The sequence below is a fragment of the Perca fluviatilis genome, chromosome 24 (genome assembly GCF_010015445.1).
Source record: "Perca fluviatilis chromosome 24, GENO_Pfluv_1.0, whole genome shotgun sequence".
Taxonomy (NCBI): Eukaryota; Metazoa; Chordata; class Actinopteri; order Perciformes; family Percidae; genus Perca; species Perca fluviatilis.
The window spans coordinates 9,874,087-9,900,256 of record NC_053135.1 but is presented as its reverse complement, the minus strand read 5'-3'; the positions used below and the strand labels follow the sequence as shown (position 1 = coordinate 9,900,256).

The window sequence follows — 26,170 nt, the reverse complement described above, 5'->3', positions numbered from 1 at the left end:
CTTTGACCTGTTAAATGTTGTAGTTCACTTTAATATTACCAGCGGGTGCTTAATCCAGCTTCGCTTGGGTGCTTCTGTGAGTGCAGATACTGTGCAAACTGAACGTGTGTGTCTGTATGTGTACTTGTATGTGTGCTTACCTTGAATGTAACAGTGAATACTAGCACAGTGAAGACCAGCGTCCCAAATGTCCAGTTTCCAAACATCTGCAGCAGCAAAATGACAACAGATGCTGTTAGTGACACCTTTTAAATGACATTTCAGTTTTTTGGTATTTAAATGCCATTAATTTCAAGGTAAATGCACTCAGGTAATTTGAGATTACTCTACAGGCCTGCCGTTAATATGGCACACAGGTAAACTTAAGTGCACATATTTAATAAGGAATCAATCAACAAACAGATGGCAGGGTGCTCAGACAGGTGAACAATAGATTGTCAGAGGACTGATGGGTGGGAAACAAGAGAGATGAGTTGATGTGCTGCATGTCAACCTGATAGGAAAACATTTTAAATGTGCTACGTGAACCATTTTATAAAAGCACAAATAGTTATTATTTATGTAAATTTGAAACAAAGAATGCCAACATGAAGCAAGGCAGCTTCTCCACTGCAAATTATACTGAGGCTAGATTTGGAAGGACACTTTTTTTTGTGTTGCTTTACAGCAAAAAGGTGAAAGACATTATTGCAACTTAAAGCAACACTATGTAACTTTTACCGCCCTACAGGTTGTCTCATTGGAACTGCAGCTTGCGCTAAAAGTTACATAATGTTGCTTTAACTTTTGCTAAAAAGCTTTGTTAATTTCTGGGAGTGGCAGATAGTGAAAGAGCAATATACAAATCTATTTCAGCTGAAGAGACAATTATTTAAAAGGCTCTCTGCTCTGCTGATTATGGGAAATGTAGTCTTAATTATTAACAACATAGCTCCCAATGCTATTGACATAAGACAGATCTGTTTGCTAGCAGTCCTCTTTACAGTAATAATACAGAGGTGTTATCCCATAATAATCCTGACAGAATGACATTAAGATGACAATGGCCATAGGATTAAAGGCTAGCCCTAAATGTTATTTCACACAAACACTTAAATGTACTTTGTCTTGAAAATTCATGGTAGCAAGAAGATCACCTTGTATTACTTAATTTCATAATTTGGTCATTTAGACTTTCACCCAGGCTTAACTTTGCACTCTTTGGCTACTAACATGCAAGACACATTATAAAATATTACGTTTTCATTTTGCTGTCGTTTCCTGAATGATGACGGTGGTAAGTTCTAACCCAGACTGTGGTCACACTATAAGCTATCCTAAGCACCAAGACAAAGCCAAAATGTTTGGTGTTGTAGAATTACAGAGATATAACAACGAGACATTCATTTGGATTTGGGCAAGAGAGGAAATACTTGATTTAAAAAATCATAGACATAAGTAAAGTCCATTACCTAGGGAAGGTATTAACCAAGACAATTTTAATGTGACCTATTTTTGTTTATTAGTTTGCTGATGTAGCAAAATTATGCCATATTATGATTTATCACAAAATCCTAAAAGATTATTCCCTACTAGATGGTGAATTCACACAGGATGTCTGAATGAATACTGACACTTGATAATAGAGTTTGGTCCATGTGCCAGGACCCTTCCAAAACATGTTGAACCCAGTGTCTCTAATGTCTAACCTACATTCTAGTTAACATTTACTCCACACGTGTCAAGTGTTTTTGTTACCAGCATGAACATCAGTAAAATCACCACAAAACAACTTTTACAATACCAATCTGTTAATGAAAGACTGTTGCTTTTCTGTGCAGCTGTTCACATATGCAAATGCACTTTAAACTTTCAGTAAACATAAATAAAGCTTCAGAACATCACTACCAGCTTCTTTGCATCCTGTTCGGTCCTGATGGTGCCCTGCCTCGGTTATTTCTTTACAAATACGCCTATAAATAGTCCTGATGGCTCAGAGAGTAACCACAAATGTGACAATGTTCTGCTGCTCTAGAAGGGAGCTCCATCAACTCAAGGATAATTAGATTAGAAAGATGGCTAAATGTCATGTAATGGGAGTAGGAGTGTAACTATTTTTCTATATTTATTTTCCCACTGTTTTTAACTGTCCACACACACTAGGGTTGCACGATATTAACAAAATGTGATATTGCGATATCGATTATGAATATTGTGATATCGATATTAATTTCGATATTTTTAAACATATGTAAAATTACAAACGTTACGGGAAAACGCATTAAAATAGATAAATAACATAAGTTTTCTTACAACACAAGGTTTATTTCAACTGACTGTCATATTGGACTGGCACAACATTAATTAATAAATAAGGACCATCTCTACAGCAGAGGACATGTTTTACTGGTTGTACAGTATAAAATATATAAATAAAGAGAACAGGACACAACTTTTTTTCACTTCACTGATTCGTTTCGTTGTCTCTAACTATTTCTTCACATACACGGTCACTCGCTCCACAAAATATTGCATACTTAGAGACACTTTCGATATAATATTGCGCAACGTGATATCGCAATAACGATATTGAGTCACACACACACACACACACACACACACACACACACACACACACACACACACACACACACACACACACACACACACACACACACACACACACACACACACACACACACACACACACACACACACACACACACACACACACACACACACACACACACACACACACAAAGACGTCAAATTAACACCTGGACAGATAAGCATGGGTCACTACACAAAAGCCTACAGTTGATTTGTCTACAGCAAGCACTAAGGGCTGGACATGAGATGAACCGTGAATGGATGATGAGTGTTTTGGGATCAGGCTGTGTGATGGGACCATACAGGGAATTGGAAACTGAAACTAGGGAACAGATGACAGAGTGACAGGGACAGGCTTACCATCTGTGTGTTGGTTGTCATTAGCTGGGAGGAGGAAAGAGAAGCAAAAAAAATAGCAACACAAAGGTAAGAGGAGAGGAAGAAGAAGAGGAGAAGGCCAGAAGAAGAAAATCATAATAAAATAAACAACAGTTTTGTAGCTGGAGAAGAATAAAAATTCAATGCATTAAAAAGAAAAAGAAAAAAAAAAAGAAGTTAAATCAAGCAACTCAAAAGCAGTCCGAAAAGGTTTCTGGAAAGAGTAATGCTGCTTGAAAATGAAAGTAAACAAAAAGAGAAACACAGAGGAAGATGGAACCTGCCATGCGGTCGCGTCTTGGATGTGAATGAGAGAACATCTATCAGCTGCACTGACACTGCTTTTTTAAATTGATCTTTAACTGAAGTCAAAGGTATGTTTTCACTATTAATTTAACCTACCACTAAATAACCACTTTCAGTTTTGAGTTAATATAAAAAATAAAAAGCTAAAAGCCAAAAATAAATCTCTCAGATGCATCATATTAACAAATCCATCAAAGCAACTCTGTCTTTCAATAAAGGCTGCAGTTAAGACACATGGACCTGGATATTCAAAAAGGTAAGAATACACTGGGATTTAAACCACAAAGAAAAATACCTGTGGTTTATGTGCATTAATAAACTTAAAACATCCCCAAAAGACTGAAAAAGACAAATGACAAGCAGCAAATTATAAATGTGTTTTATAGAGAACTGCAGCACAACAGGCATGAACCTGCAGAGAATGTGCAAATTGACAAATTGTAATAATAGGAAATCAAAAACAAAATGTGCAGCCTACAATTTGATATATATTTAAACGTCAAATGTTCATGGCTTTCTATTACAAACTGTACTCAAAAAAAGGTGATGGTGCTTATTACTTTGAAAGATGTACCATAAATCTGGTCCAAAAGTGAATTAAAAAAGGAGCTGTCTCTGACACATGGATGTTACCTGTCCATTGCTGGTGAAGGTGGTGTTGTCAAACAGGAAGTAGGCACCAAAGAACATCACAATGGCATCATACACACCCAGGATAGTCCAATATAAGAAGATGGGCCACCGCAGCAAAGAGTTCTTAGCAATATCTCTGTCAAGACAAACACAAGATGATAGTACCGTAAATGACTCATGTTGACTATTTCTCGGATGAGCAATTACACAGTTACTGATCAATACTACATTAGCTGCCTTTGGGAAGACCTTAACCAGAAACGACCATAATGAGATATTGTAATTTGATTTTTTTTCCATGTGCAATAATTCATGATTACGTCACTGATACAGACGCCCTATACAAACACTACAATACGAAATGACTTGAGAACATTTATGTGCCTTCAGAAGTCTCCTTGTTTGTGACAAAAGACAATTTTGAGAGTCATATGATGAGAAAAGGAAGAATTCAGACTGATAACATAAATGTGTAGTGTAATCACGTGAAACCTCAAGTTTTCTATTTGGATGTATTTTAGCTATGACCAAACTGAACCCAACTAAATCAAGTTAAAGAGGGAGGGTTTCTGCCCTCTGAGGCCTGATCTAAATGTACTTAGCAGTCCTGTACCAAGTCTTCTTTGCATGGATGTAAAATCCATAGAAAATGTTTATGCCTGCTGTCCATTAATCAAATAAAGTTGGTGGACTCTTTTGCTTTTGAAAATACTTAATCTTCCGCTGTTACTTTGTACATAAACAATCCAATGGAGGGTAATCTAACAGAACGTCTGAAATGTATTAATGGGTTTCTTTTGCTTATGAGGCTGAAGTAGACCCTGTGGTTGTTGGGGACATCTCTGGCTATTATATTAAATGATGGGCTGGAGTAGACTGAATCCCTGGGATCTAGAGCTAGATCTTATGTAGACATGTTACAGGAGGTTAGACTTAAAGCTGGACTGTTTGCAACTCCTTATTTTCACAACCAAACACAAATCTGTCCAACGTTTGTATAGAAGTTTGCAGAGGCAGCAGGTAACAGTTTTACATCACACATATACACACACCCACTAGATATCGACACTAACCTATAGAGAGATGGGTCCTTCTTCAGGATATCCATGTTAATGTGCTGCTCTATGAGACTGTAGAGCAGAATGGGCAGCGAGGTGAAGCTGATGTTGTACAGAGTCAAGTAGGCTGTATCATACAGTGGCTGGGGAGACGGGTAGAGAGAATTTAAGATTTTTAGTTATTCTTTTTGTTTATTTTGAGAGTGTGTGTGTGTGTGTGTGTGTGTGTGTGTGTGTGTGTGTGTGTGTGTGTGTGTGTGTGTGTGTGTGTACCTGTTGTGAGAAGCCACAGAAGAACTGGTAGAGGAACTGGGGGAAGATGAAACAGACATTCTGGGAAAAAAAAAAGAAAACAAATGAGAGAAGAAAAGCCGGCAGCAGGTCAGGAGTTGTAGAAGGGATTAAAAGTGTTGTTTTGTTTGTTTGTTGCAAATTCTTGCTGAAGCTTGCTGACATTAAAAAACATGAAACTTAAATAAAGGATACATATGGCTATTCTTACTAAATTTACTGTAATAAGTTTGAATGTAAATGTGTAAAAAATGTCTTGTGTTTTTACAAATGAATTTAAAAATACCACTTATCCCAAAAATACCAAAACTAGAAACTAAATCTAAGTAACAGAAAATTGCAACTAGGTTACAGCCTCATAATAAAAAAAAATACCCTGAAGAAATAAAAATGGAAACGTACAGTATATACAGTATATAAACTACAAACACTGTACATGAAATGAGCAGACTACCTTGTAGAAGAAGTATTGCACAAGTTCAGAGATGCGTATGTAGTAATAGTGTCCATGGACAAGCAGCATTTTCTTGAGATGTTTGAACTTTGGGATGGCGTAGTCACTGTTCCTCACTGCCTGACGACCCTCCTTACCCATGATACCTAAAGAGGCCGAAAAAGGATACATTTCACACATTAGGTTTATGTTAACTTTTCCAGTTATGTCGTACCCATGAGGGACTGTGTGTAAAAAGTGCTTCTATTCTTTCACTGTTCATCTGATGTGGATGGAAATAAAGGCAGAGTGAGTTGTGGAAGATGTTAATATGACATATCATTTTGTAGCGTGTTAGTTACGTAGTGAAACGGACAAAACTGCCAGAGTACTAACCGATGCCAACATGGGCCTCTAGGATCATGCTGACATCGTTAGCTCCGTCTCCAACGGCCAGTGTGATCGGGTGCTCCTTGGAGGCTTTGATCAGCTTTACAATCTAGAAATACAACAAAAGTGGTATCATACCTTTAACTCCTTACAACAGCTTAACAGATCAGCACAAGGCATCCCTCCAGGACTTATATCTCACTTTAAATCCATATTGAGTCTTAGTGATACACGTGAAAACCATCATACTCATTCAGATTGACGTCTGTCAAAAAAAAAAAATAGGAATACAGGTGCAGTCCACAGCAGTCTTGGTACCTGTGCTTTCTGGAGTGGCGCCATTCGACAGCAGAGCACGGCGCTGCAGTTGCGGCAGATTTCTAGGAAGATCTCTTTGTAGTTCCCTGAAATAGAGTCCTCCTGGGTGGGCCTCATCACTGCAGAGAGAGTGGCTCCATCGATGATCAGACCATAGTCAGTACAGTCACCTGATAAACTGGACAAACAGAAGGCCTGTCAAATTAGGACAGCTTCACTGTACTTCATTCAGCTACAACAACTTTACTTTATTGTTGACTGATTGCAACATAGATAGAAATAAAAACACTTGAATTAACATTTTAAAGTATTTGAAGCATATAACAGGTTGTTTTTTGTAGAAGTACGATTTCCACTGCAAACATACGTATGTGGCTCATTCCACGTTCCTAGATATTTCATTTGAAATCTTAAACAAGGTTGGCAAGCTGGTCAGACAGACAGACACTACCTAGAGAAGGTGTCCCTGGTCATGCCTCCGTGTTGCCTCAGGACGGTCCTGCTCAGGTCAAACAGGACATCGTGAAGGCTCTGTTCCTCAGTACGTTTAGTGGTCAGCTCCAAGATCTGGGTGTTACGGCGAAACAGCTTGCTGGCATAGCAGGTTGCAGCCGCCGTCTCCATCTTATCACCGGTCAGCACCCACACCTTCATACCTGCCTTGTGGAGAGACTCAATGGTGTCTGCCGCTTTTTCCTGGAGCCTGGTAGGAAAAGTAGGAAAACACAGACCAAGAAAGAGAGTACGTATTAATGAGGGGTAGGAAAATATAACACAGCAACAATAGAGCCGTACAGTATAACAATACTTGAATCATTTTTAAAAGGGATGAGTTAACTTGCAATGCCCTCTGGGTTATCCAATCCCTTTGAAGCCTATACTGTAATTGCTTCAGAGGGTTGAACTGCCTCTTGCCCTCACTCAGTTACGCTCCCACAGAAGTGGGGCAGCACTTGTCATGCCAGCAGCACGCACAGAATAAAGAGTTAGTGCTTTTGAAGTGCAGACATTTCGATTCAAAAAGAGCAAGCATACAGTAACACCTGAGTGATTATAACAGACCGAAAGACTACATTTCTATATATTTGGCAGCAAAATTGCCCTTAGAAGAGATCGTCCACCTGTCCTCCACAGCAGTGGCTCCCAAGAGTATGAGGTCTTTCTCGATGAGGTCGTAGGCCTCGGCTAGTCGTTTGTCTCGGTCCTGTAGTGCCAACTTGGCCCCGTTCAGCAGGTGACAAACCTCCTGGTACTGTTCGGGACTCAGAGGCCGATAGGCAACACAAAGTGTCCTCAGACCCTCCTGGAGGATAGATTCAAACAGGGTTAGACTGGTATATCAAGGGCTTTTTCCAATGGCCTTCTTTTTACATGTTCCATCTGAAACCGTTTGTGCCCCAGATTCTAAACAAACAGCAAAATACAGATATTTCCTTGAGTTTGGACTCTGAATGTTAGTGTATGGTGTGTGTGTGGGCAGTAACTGCTCTTTTCATTTGAACCTCACCAGTACAACGCCCACCATAGATCTTTCTGTTTCCACTGAAAGCTACGATTTATCTACAGCTGCAACCACGACAAGCGCTGTCTTACTGACCTGGTTTCCACTACAGGTTCAATTCACTTTATTTAGTTCATCTTTATGGGTTATGCATTTTGGGAGTCATTATGTAATGAAGTTATGCAGTTAAGTGCTTTACTGCTGCACACTTCCCCTCTTGCCTACTTGTGTTGTTTATATTCTTCATTTCCAAGGAGAAGTTCATCAAATGTGGGTTTATAAAGAGAACAACAATTACAATAAAACACATCTTGTGACCTTATGACTTTTTGTTTACTGTCCCATGCAATGTATGAATAATTTAAGTGTTTTAGGGTCGAGTAACGAGATTATTAAATACATATTAATTGTTAACAGCTGACGAGAAAAACGGACTGACGTAACACAATCTTTAAAACTCATGTGGTGAAAGGTGAATCATGGGAATACTGCTCCAACAGAAAAATACTTTCTGTAGTTTTATGAAACGAGTGATATGAGTGAATGACAAATATAGTGTGTGTGTGTGTGTGTGTGTGTGTGTGTGTGTGTGTGTGTGTGTGTGTGTGCTCTCACCACTGCGTTGTGCTCCACCCGAGCTCTAACCTGATCCACTTTGCCCGATATAACCCTGGGGAAGATGGAGGAGTCTGCACCTTTACAGAACAGATAGAGCTCACCTGCTCTCACACACACACAAGCAAAAAAGAACAGAAAAGTATGTAAGAAATAAGCCATACACATGAACCTAAACATATACATGCATATTAACAGTTTGAAATGCCTTACCAGAGCTGGACCTGACAATGACGCTCATCCTCCGTCTGACTGAGTCGAATGTCAAAACCTCCAGCAGCTCAAACCTACAAAAAGAACCCACACAACTAAAATCAACAACATTGAAATTATCTTGTAGATTCATTCAAATTAAGGAAAGCATTGACACTAGCAGGCTGAAATGACCAGTAGAGTTCAGTAAAGAAAGGATCAGATTTTGAACAGCTTTATTTTAGCTGATATGGTCAATTAAAATACGACGGATTGTCAGGAATAGCTCCAAACATCTGTAATCAAAATCTTACATAAACCTTTAAAAATCCTACTACATGAGCTCAAACAGAGATTATCTGACCATCACTTTGAAAGCTGAACACCCTTTTCAGAGATAGTTTTCTGCCAACAATTATCTCTTTTCATCGCTGTTCTAAATTTAAACTCATAGATGGAAGCCTGCTGGTTTCAGCAGTTACTGGGCTACTCCCACTTGTTGCTGTAGTGATGTCATTTTACAGCAATGCACATTCAGTTCAGATCAACTCTAATCTCTGCTCTGTTTTCATACACTGGCCATTAAGTTAACATTAACAAAACCAAGTATGGTAACATGCTGCAACCGAAACTTTCTGGGTCCAAAATGGTTAACAAAAATTAGTAAATGCCATCATTTTACATTTAGAGAAATTACCTAGAGAAATATTCTAATCAGAGGCAAGTGGTAAATAAACAAATTACATACATAACAATAATAAGAAGTGCTGTATGCGCTATAAATAACTTCTACAATAACTAAAAAGCCTATAGAAGAATTGTTGCCGAGGCTTAAAGAGATAAACAACATTGTTTTAAAGGGACACACTCACCTCTCAATCTCATCCTCCCTGTTCAAGATCTCCATGTGACTGTCCTTGAGTCTCAGATAGGTGAAACCGAGCCTGCGGCACAGAGCAAAGCACGGTTATTGGAAATAGAGTGACTGAACCGAATGTGTGTGTTTGAAAAATGCTCTGTGTGAGCAGATGGCTTTATTTGCAATTCAACAGTCCGATTTATCATTGTGAAATTTTGTGTGTGTGTGTGTGTGTGTGTGTGTGTGTGTGTGTGTTCCACCTTTTCATGCCCTCCACCAGCGCCACCTCGTCTGGAGATGAGGAGATGTAGAAGGAAGTGGACTTGCCCTGGTGGATGCCATGCTTGATCCCATCCACCGTCTCCTCCTCCTTCACCTGCACCGTGTGGCACAAACACAGTGCCCGGAAAAACAGCTCTTCGTGCTCCTGTGGTGGACGGACAACACAGTGTTACCCTAATGTACACACGTACACACGTACACACACACACACACACACACACACACACACACACACACACACACACACACAGCTCACCCTGGCCCCAGGACCTGGCGATGTGTCGATCATGTCCATACCTGTTGCACCAGGCATCACCTAGCAACAACACAAATTAAGCACATTTAAATAGAATAATATTGACATAAACATAAGACATGTTGATGGTCTAAAATATAGTATATAGTCAATTATATTAAAATGCCCTAAAAAAGCGACAAAACAACAAAGGTGTGATGTGCTGTAGAGTGAGCCACTGGCTATATTTTATTAATATCGTGCATGAGATTGAGCATAAAAGTTAATTCTTAATCTTGTAAATAGTAGTTTCTTGCTGCATTGAGAGTGTGAGATGCTGTTGAAAGCTCCAGAAAAAACTATAAAATAAATAAATCAATCAGTGTGTGCTGGTGGAAACAATCATTATAGTGTGGGGTGCCTAGTCTTTGTAAATTTCATTAATCTTAAAAGGTCCCATGACATGGTGCTCTTTGGATGCTTTTATATAGACCTTAGTGGTCCCCTAATACTATATCTGAAGTCTCTTTCCCAAAATTCAGCCTTGGTGCAGAATTACAGCCACTAGGGCCAGTCCCACAATGAGCTTTCCTTAGGATGTGCCATTTTTGTGTCTCTAGCTATTGAGGAGGAGAGAGGGCGGGGCAAGGTGGAGGGTGGGGGTGTGGCCTTGACCAACTGCCACTTTTCTCGTTTGAAAGCCATGATGTCTCTCTCTCATGGGTATTCTCTGGGCAGGCAAAGCAGAGAAAGGGGAGGTAACCTTGCTCCTTATGACCTCATAAGGAGCAAGGTTCCAGATCGGCTCATCTGAGCTTTCATTTTCTCAAAGGTCAGAGCAGGATACCCAGTGCTCGGTTTACACCTATCACCATTTCAAGCCAATTGGGGACCATAGGCAGGCTGGGGGAACGCATATTATTGTTACCTGTCCGTTACAGATAGCATGAGGTACATAAACGTGTCCGTCCACACAGCACTCGATGAACTCCATGTTGTTCTCTGTCAGAGTCCCTGTCTTGTCTGTAAACACATACTCCACCTGGACAGAGAGCAGGAAATTAGTTACAGCATAAGTCTCTATGCAACTTCTCTGTACAGTAGTGGTGGGCGGATCGATCCAAATATCGATAATATCGATACCAACGTTGGTATTGATATTGATCAATACCAGTGTTATGAGATCGGTACTTTAGTTTTAGTTTCTCTCCAGTATGCACTGCTGTGGTTTCATCAGAGAGGCGGCCTGGCTGTCTGTAAGTGTCGCTCCTGTCACAGTGCAGAGCAGGCACACTTTGCTCCTCCTCCCCCCTCTTGTGATTTGATGTTGTACTGTCACATGGCTCAGCGGCACCAGGCAAACAAGCAAGTAGCCAGGCCCGGCGGTGGCCAGCAGCGCGCGCACACACACACACACACACACACACACACACACACACACACACACACACACACACACACACACACACACACACACACACACACACACACACACACACACACACACACACACACACACACACACACACACACACACACACACACACACACACACACAAAAAAAGGTCATGAAAATGTGTTCAGATTTAGCAATTTGACGATGCATCCACGTAATTTATTAAAAAGTATCGGTATTGGCAATACTGGCCCTGTATTTACTTTGTATCGGATCGATTCCAAATTTTGCAGTAACGCACACCACTACTGTACAGTACAGAAATGTTTGCTTTTATGTCAGCCTGTTGGAAGTGGTCGTTGCTACCTGTCCCAGCTCCTCGTTCAGGTCCGACGTGTTGACCACGGCTCTCTCTCCTAGCTCCTTGTCAAACATTTCATCATCCCACATGATGAAATAGGAGCCTAGGAACTTCTGCATCTCCACAGTGACGTACATGGAGACAGGGATGATGTAGTTGAAAAGAACCATGAAGGCCAAGAAGTCTGTGAATGCCCTGATCACCTGAGGAAGAGGAGGATGAGGGGATGAAGAATTCTTCTATTTATTTATTTTTTCAGATTGAGGGAATGTAATTAACAGACTCACGATGTGCCTCTGTCTCTCTGCGTCGGTCCTGTCGTTGTACCAGGGCTCGTCTCTGTTGGGGTCGGCCTGCCACGCATATTTCAGCACCGTGTTGATGAGTGCCTTGCCGATGAGAATGCACAGGTAGACCACCAGGTAGGCATTCATTGACCTGCAGGGAGAGACAACGAGGGCCATCTTATATCTGGCCACATTAACACAAAAAATACCTCTGGTCCAGAGATAGAAACCAGGCACACCAAAGTGCATGGATTCAGAAAGACAATGCAGACCAGTCCCACAGGTAAAGTAAAAGTTATTTTGGATTGTAACACACTGCATTTGTTAGAAATCAGAGTTGTTACAAATACTTGGCTACTGTACTTAAGTAGAATCTTCACGTATCTGTACTTCGTTATTTATATTTCCCGAAACTTTTACTTTTACTCCACTACATTTCCTAAATAAAATGTATACTTTTACTCCACTACATTACTCCTAAGCATCTTAGTTACTCGTTACTACAAAAAAGTAGGTTTGGCAAATCATTATTCCTAAATTGCCAAGATAATGCATGCTCCATTCCAGTTGGTGACCTAATGCCTGTTGCCAAGTGGCAAAAAAAAAAAAAAAAAGGCCAAAACTAAAGAAGAAGAAGAGGAGGAGGAAGCATAATGACTGAGAGTGTCATGGAAGCACCTGGTGCAGGCTCTGCCGCCATGGTAACAGACGATGACCACCCCGACGACAGTGGTGAGGAAGATAAGGTTACACACCTTTGGCCATAACGTTCATAATCACTTCTTTTAACTTTTACTTCTAATACTTAAGTAGGCTACATTTAATATCAGAAAATTACTTTTGATAGTTAAGTACAGTAAATATCAGCTACTTTAAGACTTTTACTCAAGTAATATTCTAAAAGGAGACTTTAACCTTTTCTGGTAAGATACTTGTACTTTTACTCAAGTATTGCTTTCAAGTATTTTATACAAGACTGTTAGAAATAGATACTCATGTATAAAACGGAACAGCTGACACAAGGGATTTATTTCGAGCCAAGTACATTTTGGCAAAAGGAAGACAAATGCAATTCCAATGAGTTAATCAGGCCCACACTGTTACCAAGTGTAAATGTAATCCACCTACAGCCATTCATATCTACAAGCCATCTGGATAGAAGACACACGTCAACGCCAGATGGAAAGAAAGAGATCCACTCCGTGCAGTGAGCCAGAGAGACACAAGGACTCTCAGTCAGTGAATTGATGGATGGGTAAAAAATATAAATGATTATCAAAGCCAGTGTTCACAATTTATAATAAGTAAATGAGAAGGAAAGAGAGAGAGAGCCTACTTTTCCACTGCGGACCGTTTCTGAGTCTTGGACTGGTAGTTGAGAGCCATCTTGGTTTCCATGCCAGTGTAGATGGCAACCGCTAAAAGGGAGGCAGACATCGTCTTAACTCAAGGTCCATTTACTAGCTTTTTCCAAAGCTTTTAATCACAACAGTCTTCTCACAAACTCCATCAGCCGAGGAGGACAGTGAGAAACAGTTGAAAGCTCTGGAAAAAGCTAGTTTGACAAAAAAAAAAAAGATCTAAACTTTTTCTAGCACATTAGTCAATTTCAGGTGATATTACCATATATGTGTGTAGTGTTCTTGAGTGTGGCTCCTCGGAGCAACAGGTTCTCTGCTCCTAATGGCCTGCAAAATTAAAAAGAAATTAATTAAAATCAAGCCCCTGCTCAAAGACGTTAAAAAGAAACTAATTCAAACTAATTTAGACAAAATGATTAATACAATCGCAAACAAAAGAACTAAGGGAATCAAAGTAACAGAAATACTCAAATATAGAAAAGAATAACCTTTCCAACATGTATCAGGGGTGAGAGTACTTTGACTAAATATGATACAACAATTGGTGGACTGATTTGGAGTTTACAGTGGTATTTTGGAAAAATCTACTTTGATCTTTACTGGAAAAAAATGGACCGTATTCCTGGACCTGGAGCATTTGAGGGCTTTGGGTTACCTGGCCACTGGCTCATTGTCCATGTAGATATTGATACGGCCAACGAATCTGTGACGTAACAGGAAAGACGTGTTTCAAACATTTATTTGTCAAGACAGTGTTTTTCAGTTGTGTGAATGCATAGTGTGTTGTACTGACTTGTACAGGTCCGGCTGTGGTTGTTCACATTCTATGGTGGCGTGGATGGTGTCTACCTCCTCCTCTGTGTTGTAAGCTTTGGTGTCCTGAACTGCATAGTATGTCTAGGAACGAGAGAACGGATGGGTGAATGAAAAGAGACCAAATAAGACCTTTGCTATGAAAACTGGCAGCCTTAACTTGAAGGAAGTAAATCAAAAATTCAGGTTGGATAAAGTGAACTAACCGGCCTGTACTTTAATACCACACACATGCTGTACAGTACACACCTTGTGGCTGCTCTCTCCGTCCAGACTGGCTGTAGTAACATAGCAGGTCCCATCATCTCGAGACGTGGAAAGAAGGATGAGGTCGCAGGGAAAAGTCTCATTTTCTTTCATCAATATGACGTCTCCAACCTGAGAAAGAGAAAAAAAAGAAAAGAAAAAAAAAAAGAGGCATCCTATTTTTATTTTCTAAAATGCCTCTGGCATGCCTAGATGTAGGGTCTTCAAGGATGGCATGTCACATCCTGTTTCTACTAATGCAGTTAAGCTAACCTTCTGCTTTACCACCTGTAAACCTTCAGTTCAGCCAACAGTCACAAACGGTCACATTCTCTCACAGGACATTTGATCCTTTAGCTGATCCTCTGCATCTGTTATTTTAGCTGCAATTTCACTCTGTATACATTACATACAGTACTACAACAGACTTCAAAAGCTGAATTACACACACACACACACACACACACACACACACACACACACACACACACACACACACACACACACACACACACACACACACACACACACACACACACACACACACACACACACACACACACACACACACACACACACACTTTTAAATGGGGCGAGACTCTAGTGATTTATCTCTTGACACACACACCCTGAGCTTGCGACTTTGTTTGCAGACCACTTTCCCGTTCTCCACCACGTGGACGGGACACTGGTTGATAGCGTTGTCTGCTTTGTGTCTCAACCAGTCCTCATAACCCTGACAGAGGAAAACAGAGACAGAGAGGGTGGGATGTAAAAGTGTGTGTGTATGTGTGTGTTTGTGTTTGTAGTGCTAATGGTGTAGTGTTTAATGTCAATATCTAATCGAAGCAAAGTGAAAACCTTTGGCTCTCACCTGTTTAATGGCTGTGACTGTGATAACAAAGAAAAGCGGCAGCCCGCTGGTGATAGGACTGGTGGGAGTGTCAATGATCAACTGAAGTGACACACAAAGAGAGAGAATTAAATGACGGACATGGATTTAGGGCAGAATAATGCATCAAAAAAGGTGCACTAAGTAATATCTGACCCTTACAGACCTCGACAGGGAGGAAATTAGAAGTACAAAAATATTGATGGACCTAATCTCCTTCTACACTAGCAAACAAATAATGGTTCTTCTAATTACATTAAGTGAAATTTTATAGCAGCACGTTATTTTCTTTATTTAAATTGTCCATGAATTATGTGAAAAAAAAAAATTTTTCAACTATGATTTGTGTTGCAGGTTCTTCCTACTTGATTCTTGCCAAATTGTATATAACAGGTCACTCACAATACATAAAATCAGCCCATTAATTAAAGACATTTTAGTATGATGGTTTCTTTTTTACTGTAGAACTATTACAGTATTTTAACAAAATGATTAGCACAGGATCCTTGTGGGGAAAATTATATTGTTGTGCCCCCGTGTATAGCAGCATACTGTAGAAGCATGTTTTGTAGAAACCAAAGCAGTGAAAAGACAGAAAAACATTTAAAATGGCTGTAATTAATGTAAACAGAAACAGAAAAACGCTTTTACCTGAACCAGAAATATGATGAGAAAGTAGAAGTTGGCGACTCTCCTGAACTGCTCAAACATATTCTTCGGGACGAAGTTCAAAAATGTGTACTGGGAAGACACGAGACAGTTCAGTCAAACCAATCATTGAGTGTCAGTGTCCAAATCCCAGCACACGGTTATCACTAGCTAGCCATGTCAAATCCGAGGTGAACAAGAACTTTTAAAGAGACTAACAACATGAAGGCAATATGTGGCTTCTTGCTTTTAGAAATCATATGCCTATAGAGTTTTAATACAGTAGATATTAAGATGCTTTTTCATTGATTTTTATGTGGAGTCGGACAGTATCACAGATAAACTATAAATTAACCACAGCCATAAAAACATTTTACAAACATGATAGACAGAATAAAATGATTGATAAATAAACCACTGGCTAAAGTGGCTAAACAGATTTAATTGAATAATTTAAAGTGCTCATATTATGCTTTTTGGCTTTTCCCCTTTCCTTTATTGTGATATATATCTTTTTTGTGCATGTTATAGGTTTACAAAGTGAAAAAGCCCAAAGTCCACCCCAAAGGGACTTACCATCTCCAACAGAAAACACTGTTCACAAACTGCTCCAAACAGCTCTATTGTAGTCCAGCCTTTACTTCAGAGACAAACGTGCGTCACTTTGGAACACACGTTATAATGCTCGCCTAGCTGCTAGCGTGACACGCCATCATACTATGCAACTGACTAGCTAGCAGTGCTGACCTAGCTACTGAGCATGTGCTACTCCCAACAAAGATGGAACAGAAGTGTGATGTCTCACTCTGTAGCTAAAACAGAGAGCTCAACACACAGGGTGAAAAGAGGAGCTGCAGCAATGTGCAGGACAACAAAAATATGACCACATAAACCTATTCTGGTACAACCTTTAAATACAATTATGAACCTAAAAATGAGCATAATATGAGCACTTTAAATATTGACCATCGTATCTTTAAAATACAATATCCACGCTTCTAAAATCACCTTCCTGAAACACTGTGTCTTATTACCAAGAAAAACTAACTCACACATTATAAGACAAGTTTGTTGTTTTCTGTCATGTATTTTTGTTCAAGTATCTATGCTACTTCAGCGTGTTTTGATCTTTGTGTGTATGCGTGGGTGTTTTTGCTGACCTTGGAGGAGACTATTCTGTTGTCAGGGAATCTTTGTTGTATAAAGGCTTCTGTTCCTGGAGGAGGCTCCTTGTGTCCAATGAAAATCGTCCTGCTGTCCACCCAGTTCTCCTCACCAACACACTGCAGGTGGGACAAAGAAAAGTTTGAGTGTTCAATGGAGCATACACGTTTCTCTGTGTTTGTGTAATGTCAGTTTTCATTTTAAATAATTCCGTAGGTGATATGCAGTATGGGTCAGTGGGTAAAGCTTTGCATTGATACTGCCAAGCTCCGTAAAGCTAAATAAAACATCCAACATCTGTACAATCAAACATAATTTGCCATTTTTGGACTCCCAAATGTAACTAGGTTTCAATGGGAGATGAATAAATGTATAATGATCCTATACACTCACACTCTCTCACACACAAACTCACTCTCTCACACACTTGTAACATAATACTGTGTGACACACTGAAGCAGATTACAGAAAGTCAGAATGAATGAGTAATTTCTCCTCCATGAATGGGAACTTTTGTTACCACGGTTACATGGACCTGCATGTGACTCAGACTGGAATGCTGTATACACACACACACACACACACACACACACACACACACACACACACACACACACACACACACACACACACACACACACACACACACACACACACACACACACACACACACACACACACACACACACACACACACACACACACTTATGAGAGAGCAATGAAAGGAAGTGAAGGGAAAATTGAAAGCAAGGGGAAATTGATGTACGAATAACAATTGATGTCTTCAAGACATACAGCATATCATCCCTACTTCCCTGTCTTCATTGCCCTCTTCTTTACCTTTTGAAAGGCCAGTGTTGAAGCTGTATTGAGACTGAACCAACATCACAACCATCCTATCAGAGAGGGGCCATACTAACTGACCGATATCTGATTTACAGTAAAGGAGGAGATGAAAACCAGATAGCATGGGCAGCTTGCCAACTTTGTCGCCCACACAGTTACTGTTCCTCCTCTTCTCTCCCACCTGCCTGCTCCATCTGTTCACCTAACACGTTTCTTACACACTTCCCGTTTCTTGTATGTATATGGAACAGAGCCATAAATATACAGGAACACAAAGGATAGGGTTACATAAATATACTGTACATTATGGAGATGCTACTAGTTGCTGGTAGCTCGTTAGCCTGAAAATTAGATTAGCCAATTATCGAAAAATAACCGAAAGAGCTGCAGCACTAATGTTGTAAATTAAAAGGTCAGTGCTCTATTCAGAAAATGTGAAATTTGCAACAACAACATACAAATAGAAGACAAACCAACAATACAAATAATATCATTATCAGTTTCCTTAACAGCCTTTTGTCAATTACTTCAACATCAGCTACTGTTATGGGATGACAAGTCTCTCTCTCTCTCTCTCTCTCTCTCTCTCTCTGCGGGACTACGGACGGAGAGAGAGAGAAACGCTAGTTGAGAGTTGGGGCTCCGACCTGCAGAGGAGCAGAAGCTGCACCTTCGCCAAAATTAAGACTGAAAAACAGAACTATTTTGCTACAAACATTTACTCGCCATGTGGCCATTTAATTTATTAATTATATATTATTTAAATGTAATATTTAGTGTTAAATAATTGTTAAATGTAGTACAGTCTATCCCACAAACACTCCAGGAATGCTGCAAACGTTTGACAGCCAGCAGGCTATGAATTACCTGGGAGAACGTACGTGTCACAAACGGCAAACAACAGCGTGAAAGACGACATACTAAAGAGATCAAAGACATAATGTGGATATTTAAAATGTCTTCCAGTTCCAGTGTTAAATATTCTTTAGAAATAAAAGTTTATTGATCTTTGAAAAAGGTGTACCTGCATTATTATGGCATTATCATTATATTAGATGAAAATGGTCTCTCAACGACAATATTATCGTTTATCGCAATAATTTCTGGGACAATTTATCGTCCAGCAAAATTTGTTATCGTGACAGGCCTATCTGTGACATCCTACATGTGTTGAGTTAGTTTTTTGCATGGTTGGTTGGCCATGATGTAAACAGTGGTGTGCCTGCAGTGATAACATCTTGCACTTCGACATGAGAGCCATATTTGTCTGATAAAGACCTGGTAGGATCAAAACTTTGCCAGGTTCAGTTCAATTAGGTGTGTGAGCTATAATCTGCTGTGCAGACACGTACATGTATACATGCAAAACAGGTAATGATAATGTGTAGTATTGTTACATGAATCTGTGTTGATCAGAGTCAGATGGCGCTGACTGAGAATCAGTGGGCTTCCTCTCTTACTGTCATCTCCCTCCTTAATGCAGCTTTATTGGTTTTCTCACCTCTTTCCTCTCCATCCCTCACCACAACCTGGATGGCCTCTAAGCAGACATCTCTCTCCTATCGATTACGTTTAGCTTTCCCCTGGATTCAAGCTTTTTACATGAAAGCCTGTCTATGTTTAATCAAATAAAACTACATCTTCACAAAATAAAAATAAAAAACTGCCCTGTATTAGCTTGAGCATTAAGCCTTTGGATGTAACGGGAGACTTTGGGCTATTCTGGACTTTAATAAATCACTTTAGCAGCGTTTCACGTTACAGGACGCGGCAGGTTTCAGGGTGTATTTATAGTTGGAAGGGAAACATTTGTGGTCAGGACAAAGGGATGGAGAGAGTCCGCAGGTTTTGTTTCTGTCGGCCTCACTCAGCACCAACATCCATATTCCTTAAAGCCATATTAGACAGCCACATTAGACTTAGACACACACACACACACACACACACACACACACACACACACACACACACACACACACACACACACACACACACACACACACACACACACACACACACACACACACACACACACACACACACACACACACACACACACACACACACACACACACACACACACACACACACACACACACACACACTTTCAGAAAGCAGGTTCAGTGAAAACTCTGAGTTTGTTAACCCTGAGATGAGGGAAACTCAACTCTTTTCCGTTTCAGAAAGAGAGGTAACTTAACCTCAGAGTCAGTTACTATGGTAACTGAGCCTGTGAACCTAACCTGGTTCGGGAGCAGGTTCCTCAATAAACCTTGAGTTTCTCTCAGTCTCCTCCCTCTGACACAGCGCTCTTTCATTTCCTCATTCATTCATTCAGTCTGTATCAGGCGCATTTTAGCGTAGTTTGTTATAGGCTATGCATGAATAAAAAAAGGTGTTAGGCAGACTATACGGTTTTTTTCCTTCAAAACTTGGCATGTCCTTCTGTGGACGATCCCGCTGATGAAGAAGCTGTATTACTTCCCAGGGAGTTAAACATACGTCGGGAGAGGATATTGAGGCCCCGAGTATAGATGCATTTTCATTTCCAGATACTAGCCTACCTATTTGAGCGGTATGGTTTTTCTTCCCAGTCTATCAGTTATGTAGCCTACATAACCTTATCCGTCCTCATATCACTAACGCCACACATCGTGGACATGCTCTACATCCCAGCAGATTCTTTGTGTCACATTAACTTTTTTTGCCAACGGCAGTTTTCTTTACAACATTGGTGATGCGGAGCATATTAGTAAAGCCACTGTAGCAAAGTGCTGTCAGAAGAATGTGATTCGCTCTGAAACATTTTTTTAAATGTTTTTGTAGTGTTCCCTGGACACAAACCAGTAAGAGCCATTAAAAAAGGAGTTCCACAGGTTTGCAGGTGAATGATGTAAACCCTTTGAAATATGAGATTATGAATTATAATTCTGTTAATGATGGTGCTGCAGCGTCAGTACCTAGTAGTTTTTCGCCCGCAAGATTGCACCTAAATGAAATAGATTGTAGGTTCAATACCATTTCACCCAGTAATATTATACTTATGATTAAATATGATATTTATACACTATATTGGAACTTAAGCATTTAATTTAACAGCAATTGCCGCTGTGTTGCACACATGTTCAAACTCGCTGTATGTGCACATGAGTATTTCCGCCGACCAGTTTGTTTGTGGTTGTTGCCATGGTGAATCGTATTATAATGGCTCCATTCATGCTGCCTTTTTATTGTGGTGGTGCACGCACTTAACTCTGAGTGAAGCTACTCTGAGTTGATTGAACCAACTCAAATCAGCTGTTCTGGAACCGAAAACTCAGAATTTCCCATCTCAGGGTAAATCAACTCAGAGATCACGGTTAGACTCAGTTTGTTAAACCTTCTTCCTGAAATGGGCCCCAGGTATACACAAACAATCACACATAATGTTGTCAATTGTGTGGTGTATGTGTGTTTTGCTGTATGTCTTTACAAAGACAGAAAGATGAGAGAACTGATCCAAAGTGAGAACAATACAGTTGGGGTCATTTGAGATTTTTTTTTAGGGTAACCTTTAGGGGAAGGGGAAGAGCCTGAATGTACAAACAGGTGCACAGAGCACTCGTGTTTTAGAGAAGTGAAACTAACACTTTGAATGTAGTTTTAAAATGTATTATACCTCTAGCAATTAAATAAAGGAGGATACTGCTTTTAGTATTGTTTTATTTCTCTCTCTCTCTGTATTTTGGAGATATGCCATAAGGTTTGTGTAAAAGTGACCTTCTTAAGATGTTCATGTCAACATGCAAGTAAAAGGAAGTGTTACCAAATTTTGGCTTCACAGAAATCCCCCAACTATGGACTATGCTCTAATGAAAAGATTACCTGCACCCTTCGAATACAGAGAGACGAGGTAGAAAAATACTGGATCAAATGGGATTGTTACTCTCAGACAGACACTAATTAATGCTTTTTTAAACATTCTTATTGTCGTCTTTTTTATTAGGTAGCCAAACTGAACTTAATCCCTGTATAATGAATTGTACCTGTGTATCTGTCGGTGTTCCTAGTCCTCATGTTTTTCTGCTGCATTTCAGTTTCTCGATTACATTTCAAATTAAAGATGCTTCCAACAAAGCAGATCATTCAGATTTCAAACTTCAAGCAATCACTTATCTTAATAACTGAAATATTTACTAAAATGTGTCATTAAGTTGATGCTTTAAAAACAACAATGATTATTCCCACAAGACCTGAACGCAGCATTACAGAGGCAGAAACCGAAGCCACACTGTGATAAGGAACCATATTGTAAACAGGAAGAGCTGGACCCACCCACCATCTCTTTTGTTGGTAATACTGGAGGAAATAAAACACACACACACACACACACACACCCCCCCCCCCCATCCATCCCAACCCTCTCCACCAGAGACACCAACAACAAGAGAACCATATTTGATGTGCAGCATCAGATGGAGGTGTGTGTGTGTTATTTCCTCCAGTATTACCAACATAAGAGATGCCATTCTTCAACAACTTTGATTACACATTACACCCACACATGAGACACAACTCACAGATGGACAAGACTTAGACACACATCAACAGCCCACCACTGCAGAGCACAGGCAAAGCCCTATAAACCATTACATACATCATAAGATTTGTGAAACTGTTTTTGTGAAGTTTGCGATTTGAAACTATCAAAATGGTGTTCAGTCTCTGGAGTAATACTGCAGTTAGTGCTGTGTGATGCCTGGCAAGTAAAGATAACATTTACAGAATAGTGCAAGCAGGAAAGAGGAATCACTGCAACACACACAAATAACTGCAGCTTTAAAGGCTGAGCTGTTGGACTGATGACCAATCCCGTTGCAACAGGCGGCACTGGAAATAAGTCTCAACAAAAGCTACGGACGACAACCTGCTCTCTGCGATACCACGGACGGACACACACACAAACCCTTCACACACTTTCACATCTAAACACTGTGTCATATATTAGGGTTGCATGTGCAAACACGAATGAATGCAGGCACACATGCTGCATGAGTGTGTGTTATCTCTCTGCTGCCACTGAGCTACAGAGATAAGAGAAATCTCGTCCCATTCACTAAATCACTAGGCATTAAATACAGATACATATTGTGTGTGATTGTGCCTTTGACTACTGCACTTGCAATTTTGTTTTGACTAAAAGCGTGAAAGGGATAAATAAATGAAGGTGTGTAGAGAACAGTGGAGTGCTTTAGCAAGGCATTTTCCAAAGTCACCACTTTCTCCGTGGCTATTCCCGATGGATTCAAAGTTTAAAAAAAAAGGCACTGGGGCAGGTTGAAAATAGCAACGAACACGTACTAGCTTGTGTTTTATATGCACGTGGAGATCTTGTGCTTTATGTCAGCTAGTAGGCCTGAGAGGAAGTGAGTAACTGCTGCAGTATGTACATCCACACTGCAGAGGGATTAAAAAAAAAAAAAAAAAAATGATGTGGAGTATTAAACATTTAATGTCAACCCACCTGCGCTTTGTGTATCCTTATCTTCATATGTGTATGTGGTATTCAGATAAACGTCCTGATATCTGTGTGTGTGTGTGTGTGTGTGTGTGTGTGTGTGTGTGTGTGTGTGTGTGTGTGTGTGTGTGTGTGTGTGTGTGTGTGTGTTACCTAAGTCACAGATGAAATACCAGCTGTGCTTCACGTCTGTCACCATGCCGCCCAGGCTCACCCGGCCCCACAGGCCAGACCAAATAAGATAATGATTAATCCTTATCATCCACCTCCAAAACGCCACCCTCCCACCTTTAACCACGATGGTGTGCTCGGACTGTGACCAAAACAGTCAGCAGAGCGTTTAGAGTGTGTCAAGCTTTTTTTGTCGCCATCAGCAGCCAATCAGAGCTCTGTGATTCCAAGCAGTTGAGATTTTTAATTCCGCCTGTATGCTAAATTGACCAACCACTATTGGAAACCCCATAACCTTTAATGAATACTGTATGAACACGTCATACTCTTTTCCGCACAGTGGTTTAGCTGCTTTTCTAAACAGATGAACAGTCTGGTCTCTAAATCTATCACTCTAATTCTCATTCAATAAAAAAAATAAAATAAAAAAAAAAAGTACAGTGTCACCCAAAAGCTGCTGATGATGATGATCACAGATGTGAACAGTCTGAATAGGGAGGGGCAGGGCAAAACAAATCCCCAGCAGTGATACCCCTGGCGTGGTTATGTGTCCCAACGAATGCCTGTTAAGTAGGGGGTGACATGAACCTCCATGCAGTTGTGCCTTAAAAGGTCTATATTATGCTCATTTTCAAGTTCATACATGTATTTTGGATTTCTACTATAACATGTTTGCATCCTTTAATGTTCAAAAAACACATTATTTTTCTCATACTGTCTGTCTGAATACCTGAATACGCTCCGTTTTAGCACCTGGCACCTAATCATCTATAGATCTATTCTAAATCAATATGGCTTTATACTTAAAAAAAGCCTTAGGGGAATAATATGATTTATTATGAATGAGCACTTGTGCATGATTAAATAACACCAGGTTGCTGCAGCCTGTGTCTCTATTATTTCTGTGTGACGACACAATGACAATACAGTTTAGTCTTGTCTAACACAAATAATTAGGGGTGGGAGACATTTTTTATTTATTTTTTATTATCGTATGTATCGTGATTTTTTTTTTTATTGATTCTTTTCCCTAGACTCGATATTTTTTATTTCTTCATATCCAGCAAAACAAGGCGAAAGCAGAAAATGCAGAAAATACGTTATGTACTGACTGACACAATTAGTTTCTCATGATATATTGCCTCTATTAGTTTATTATTCAACTTTTGTTTTTGTTAAAGGACAAGAAAATCGCAATACTCAATACTATGAAAAATCACAATAAATTAAAATCGCGATACAAATCGAATAGGCACCCATTTATCGTGAAAGAATCAAATCAGGACAAAAGAATCATCCTAGCCCTGATACATGCATTGCATGGAAATACGAAAACATTACGCCGTTTCCCAGAGGTGTTTTTTGTATCTCAGTACAACAACACACACCACTCCCACAAGACCGACCCTTCCTGCTGAATCCCTGCTCCTCTCTGTGTAAATGTGTAAACTATTGAAAGAGGAGAGGAGAGGAGAGGAGAGGAGAAGAGAGGAGAGGAGAGGAGATAACCTTCCAACCTTTTGTCAGCTATACATAGAAATGAATTAGCCTGGTTTTCACAGATGAGATCCCAGTAGGGAACTGGGATAATGTTCCTGCTTTACCACACTGCACGCATGACTTCTAGCTCTAGAAAGCTCTTAAACTTTGACCACATTAACGGCCCAAATTACCCAAAATTACAAATATTCAATGTTTTTCCAAAGGTATTTTTTGGCCTCAGAGTTTGAGAACCTCTGTACAGCATTAATACACCTCTCCCCTGAAAGCTACTCTTAACGACATTGCTTGTTGTAAGCGGCTTTAGGCAGTGATTGCACTCAATGAAGTAGATGCAGGATATTGCAGGATAGACGCAGCCCGGCTCATAGGCTCACCATTGTGCTTCTCCTCAGAGCTGGATAGAAGACCATTGTTATGACTTTACTGTGGATAAGCAGTCATTCTTTGGATGTCAAGGGAATAAACTTACACGCTGGTCATACTTGCTTCATTGTGTCTGCTACTGCGTGTATGTGAGAGGGAGAGACTGGAAGGGAGTGCTGCTGATGATCACAAGATCCCCCATGACTTGACCTAATGCTGAATTCAGGTCACATAAGAATAAATGTGATGAATGCTCGACAGTTAAAAGTAACAACTCGGAAGCTTTCAGTACTTATTCAGCAGTTTGTAGATTACAAAATGCCAATGATTCAGGTGACAACGAAAGAACCTCGTCTCGCAAACATCACATGGAAAACATGACCAGTGTGACTCAGCCTCTTTCTCTATCTTCCCAGCCAGCATTAAAAACTAATTAAACCAACGCACATAGTGTCCTTGAGGTCCTAATGAAAATAAACAGCACATCAGGTAGACCGTCATAGAGACACACACTGAATCCAACCAATTCCAGTGAAAAAATA

At 40.0% G+C, this 26,170-nt stretch overlaps 1 protein-coding gene across 8 annotated transcripts in view; it reads right to left on the bottom strand.

Annotated features, from left to right (window-relative positions):
- atp11a (ATPase phospholipid transporting 11A) overlaps window positions 1-26,170 on the bottom strand; it is a 52,288-nt gene that overhangs the window by 7,337 nt on the left and 18,781 nt on the right. For 6 of the 8 annotated variants that reach the window (XM_039793169.1, XM_039793170.1, XM_039793167.1 and 3 more), the window contains exons 2-28: window positions 17,245-17,367; window positions 16,088-16,177; window positions 15,419-15,499; window positions 15,173-15,280; window positions 14,548-14,676; window positions 14,279-14,382; window positions 14,141-14,188; window positions 13,748-13,812; window positions 13,461-13,542; window positions 12,125-12,275; window positions 11,843-12,040; window positions 11,009-11,122; window positions 10,102-10,161; window positions 9,824-9,990; window positions 9,577-9,648; window positions 8,726-8,799; window positions 8,513-8,616; window positions 7,518-7,699; window positions 6,848-7,099; window positions 6,397-6,574; window positions 6,085-6,187; window positions 5,710-5,855; window positions 5,238-5,297; window positions 4,980-5,107; window positions 3,907-4,042; window positions 2,950-2,973; window positions 141-206 (exon numbers count right to left, since the gene is read on the bottom strand). In XM_039793169.1, coding sequence (XP_039649103.1) covers window positions 141-206; window positions 2,950-2,973; window positions 3,907-4,042; window positions 4,980-5,107; window positions 5,238-5,297; window positions 5,710-5,855; window positions 6,085-6,187; window positions 6,397-6,574; window positions 6,848-7,099; window positions 7,518-7,699; window positions 8,513-8,616; window positions 8,726-8,799; window positions 9,577-9,648; window positions 9,824-9,990; window positions 10,102-10,161; window positions 11,009-11,122; window positions 11,843-12,040; window positions 12,125-12,275; window positions 13,461-13,542; window positions 13,748-13,812; window positions 14,141-14,188; window positions 14,279-14,382; window positions 14,548-14,676; window positions 15,173-15,280; window positions 15,419-15,499; window positions 16,088-16,177; window positions 17,245-17,367 — 3,045 coding nt within the window. The remainder of the gene's footprint in view (window positions 1-140; window positions 207-2,949; window positions 2,974-3,906; window positions 4,043-4,979; window positions 5,108-5,237; window positions 5,298-5,709; window positions 5,856-6,084; window positions 6,188-6,396; window positions 6,575-6,847; window positions 7,100-7,517; window positions 7,700-8,512; window positions 8,617-8,725; window positions 8,800-9,576; window positions 9,649-9,823; window positions 9,991-10,101; window positions 10,162-11,008; window positions 11,123-11,842; window positions 12,041-12,124; window positions 12,276-13,460; window positions 13,543-13,747; window positions 13,813-14,140; window positions 14,189-14,278; window positions 14,383-14,547; window positions 14,677-15,172; window positions 15,281-15,418; window positions 15,500-16,087; window positions 16,178-17,244; window positions 17,368-26,170) is intronic. The other 2 variants (XM_039793168.1, XM_039793174.1) reach the window with 1 other exon arrangement.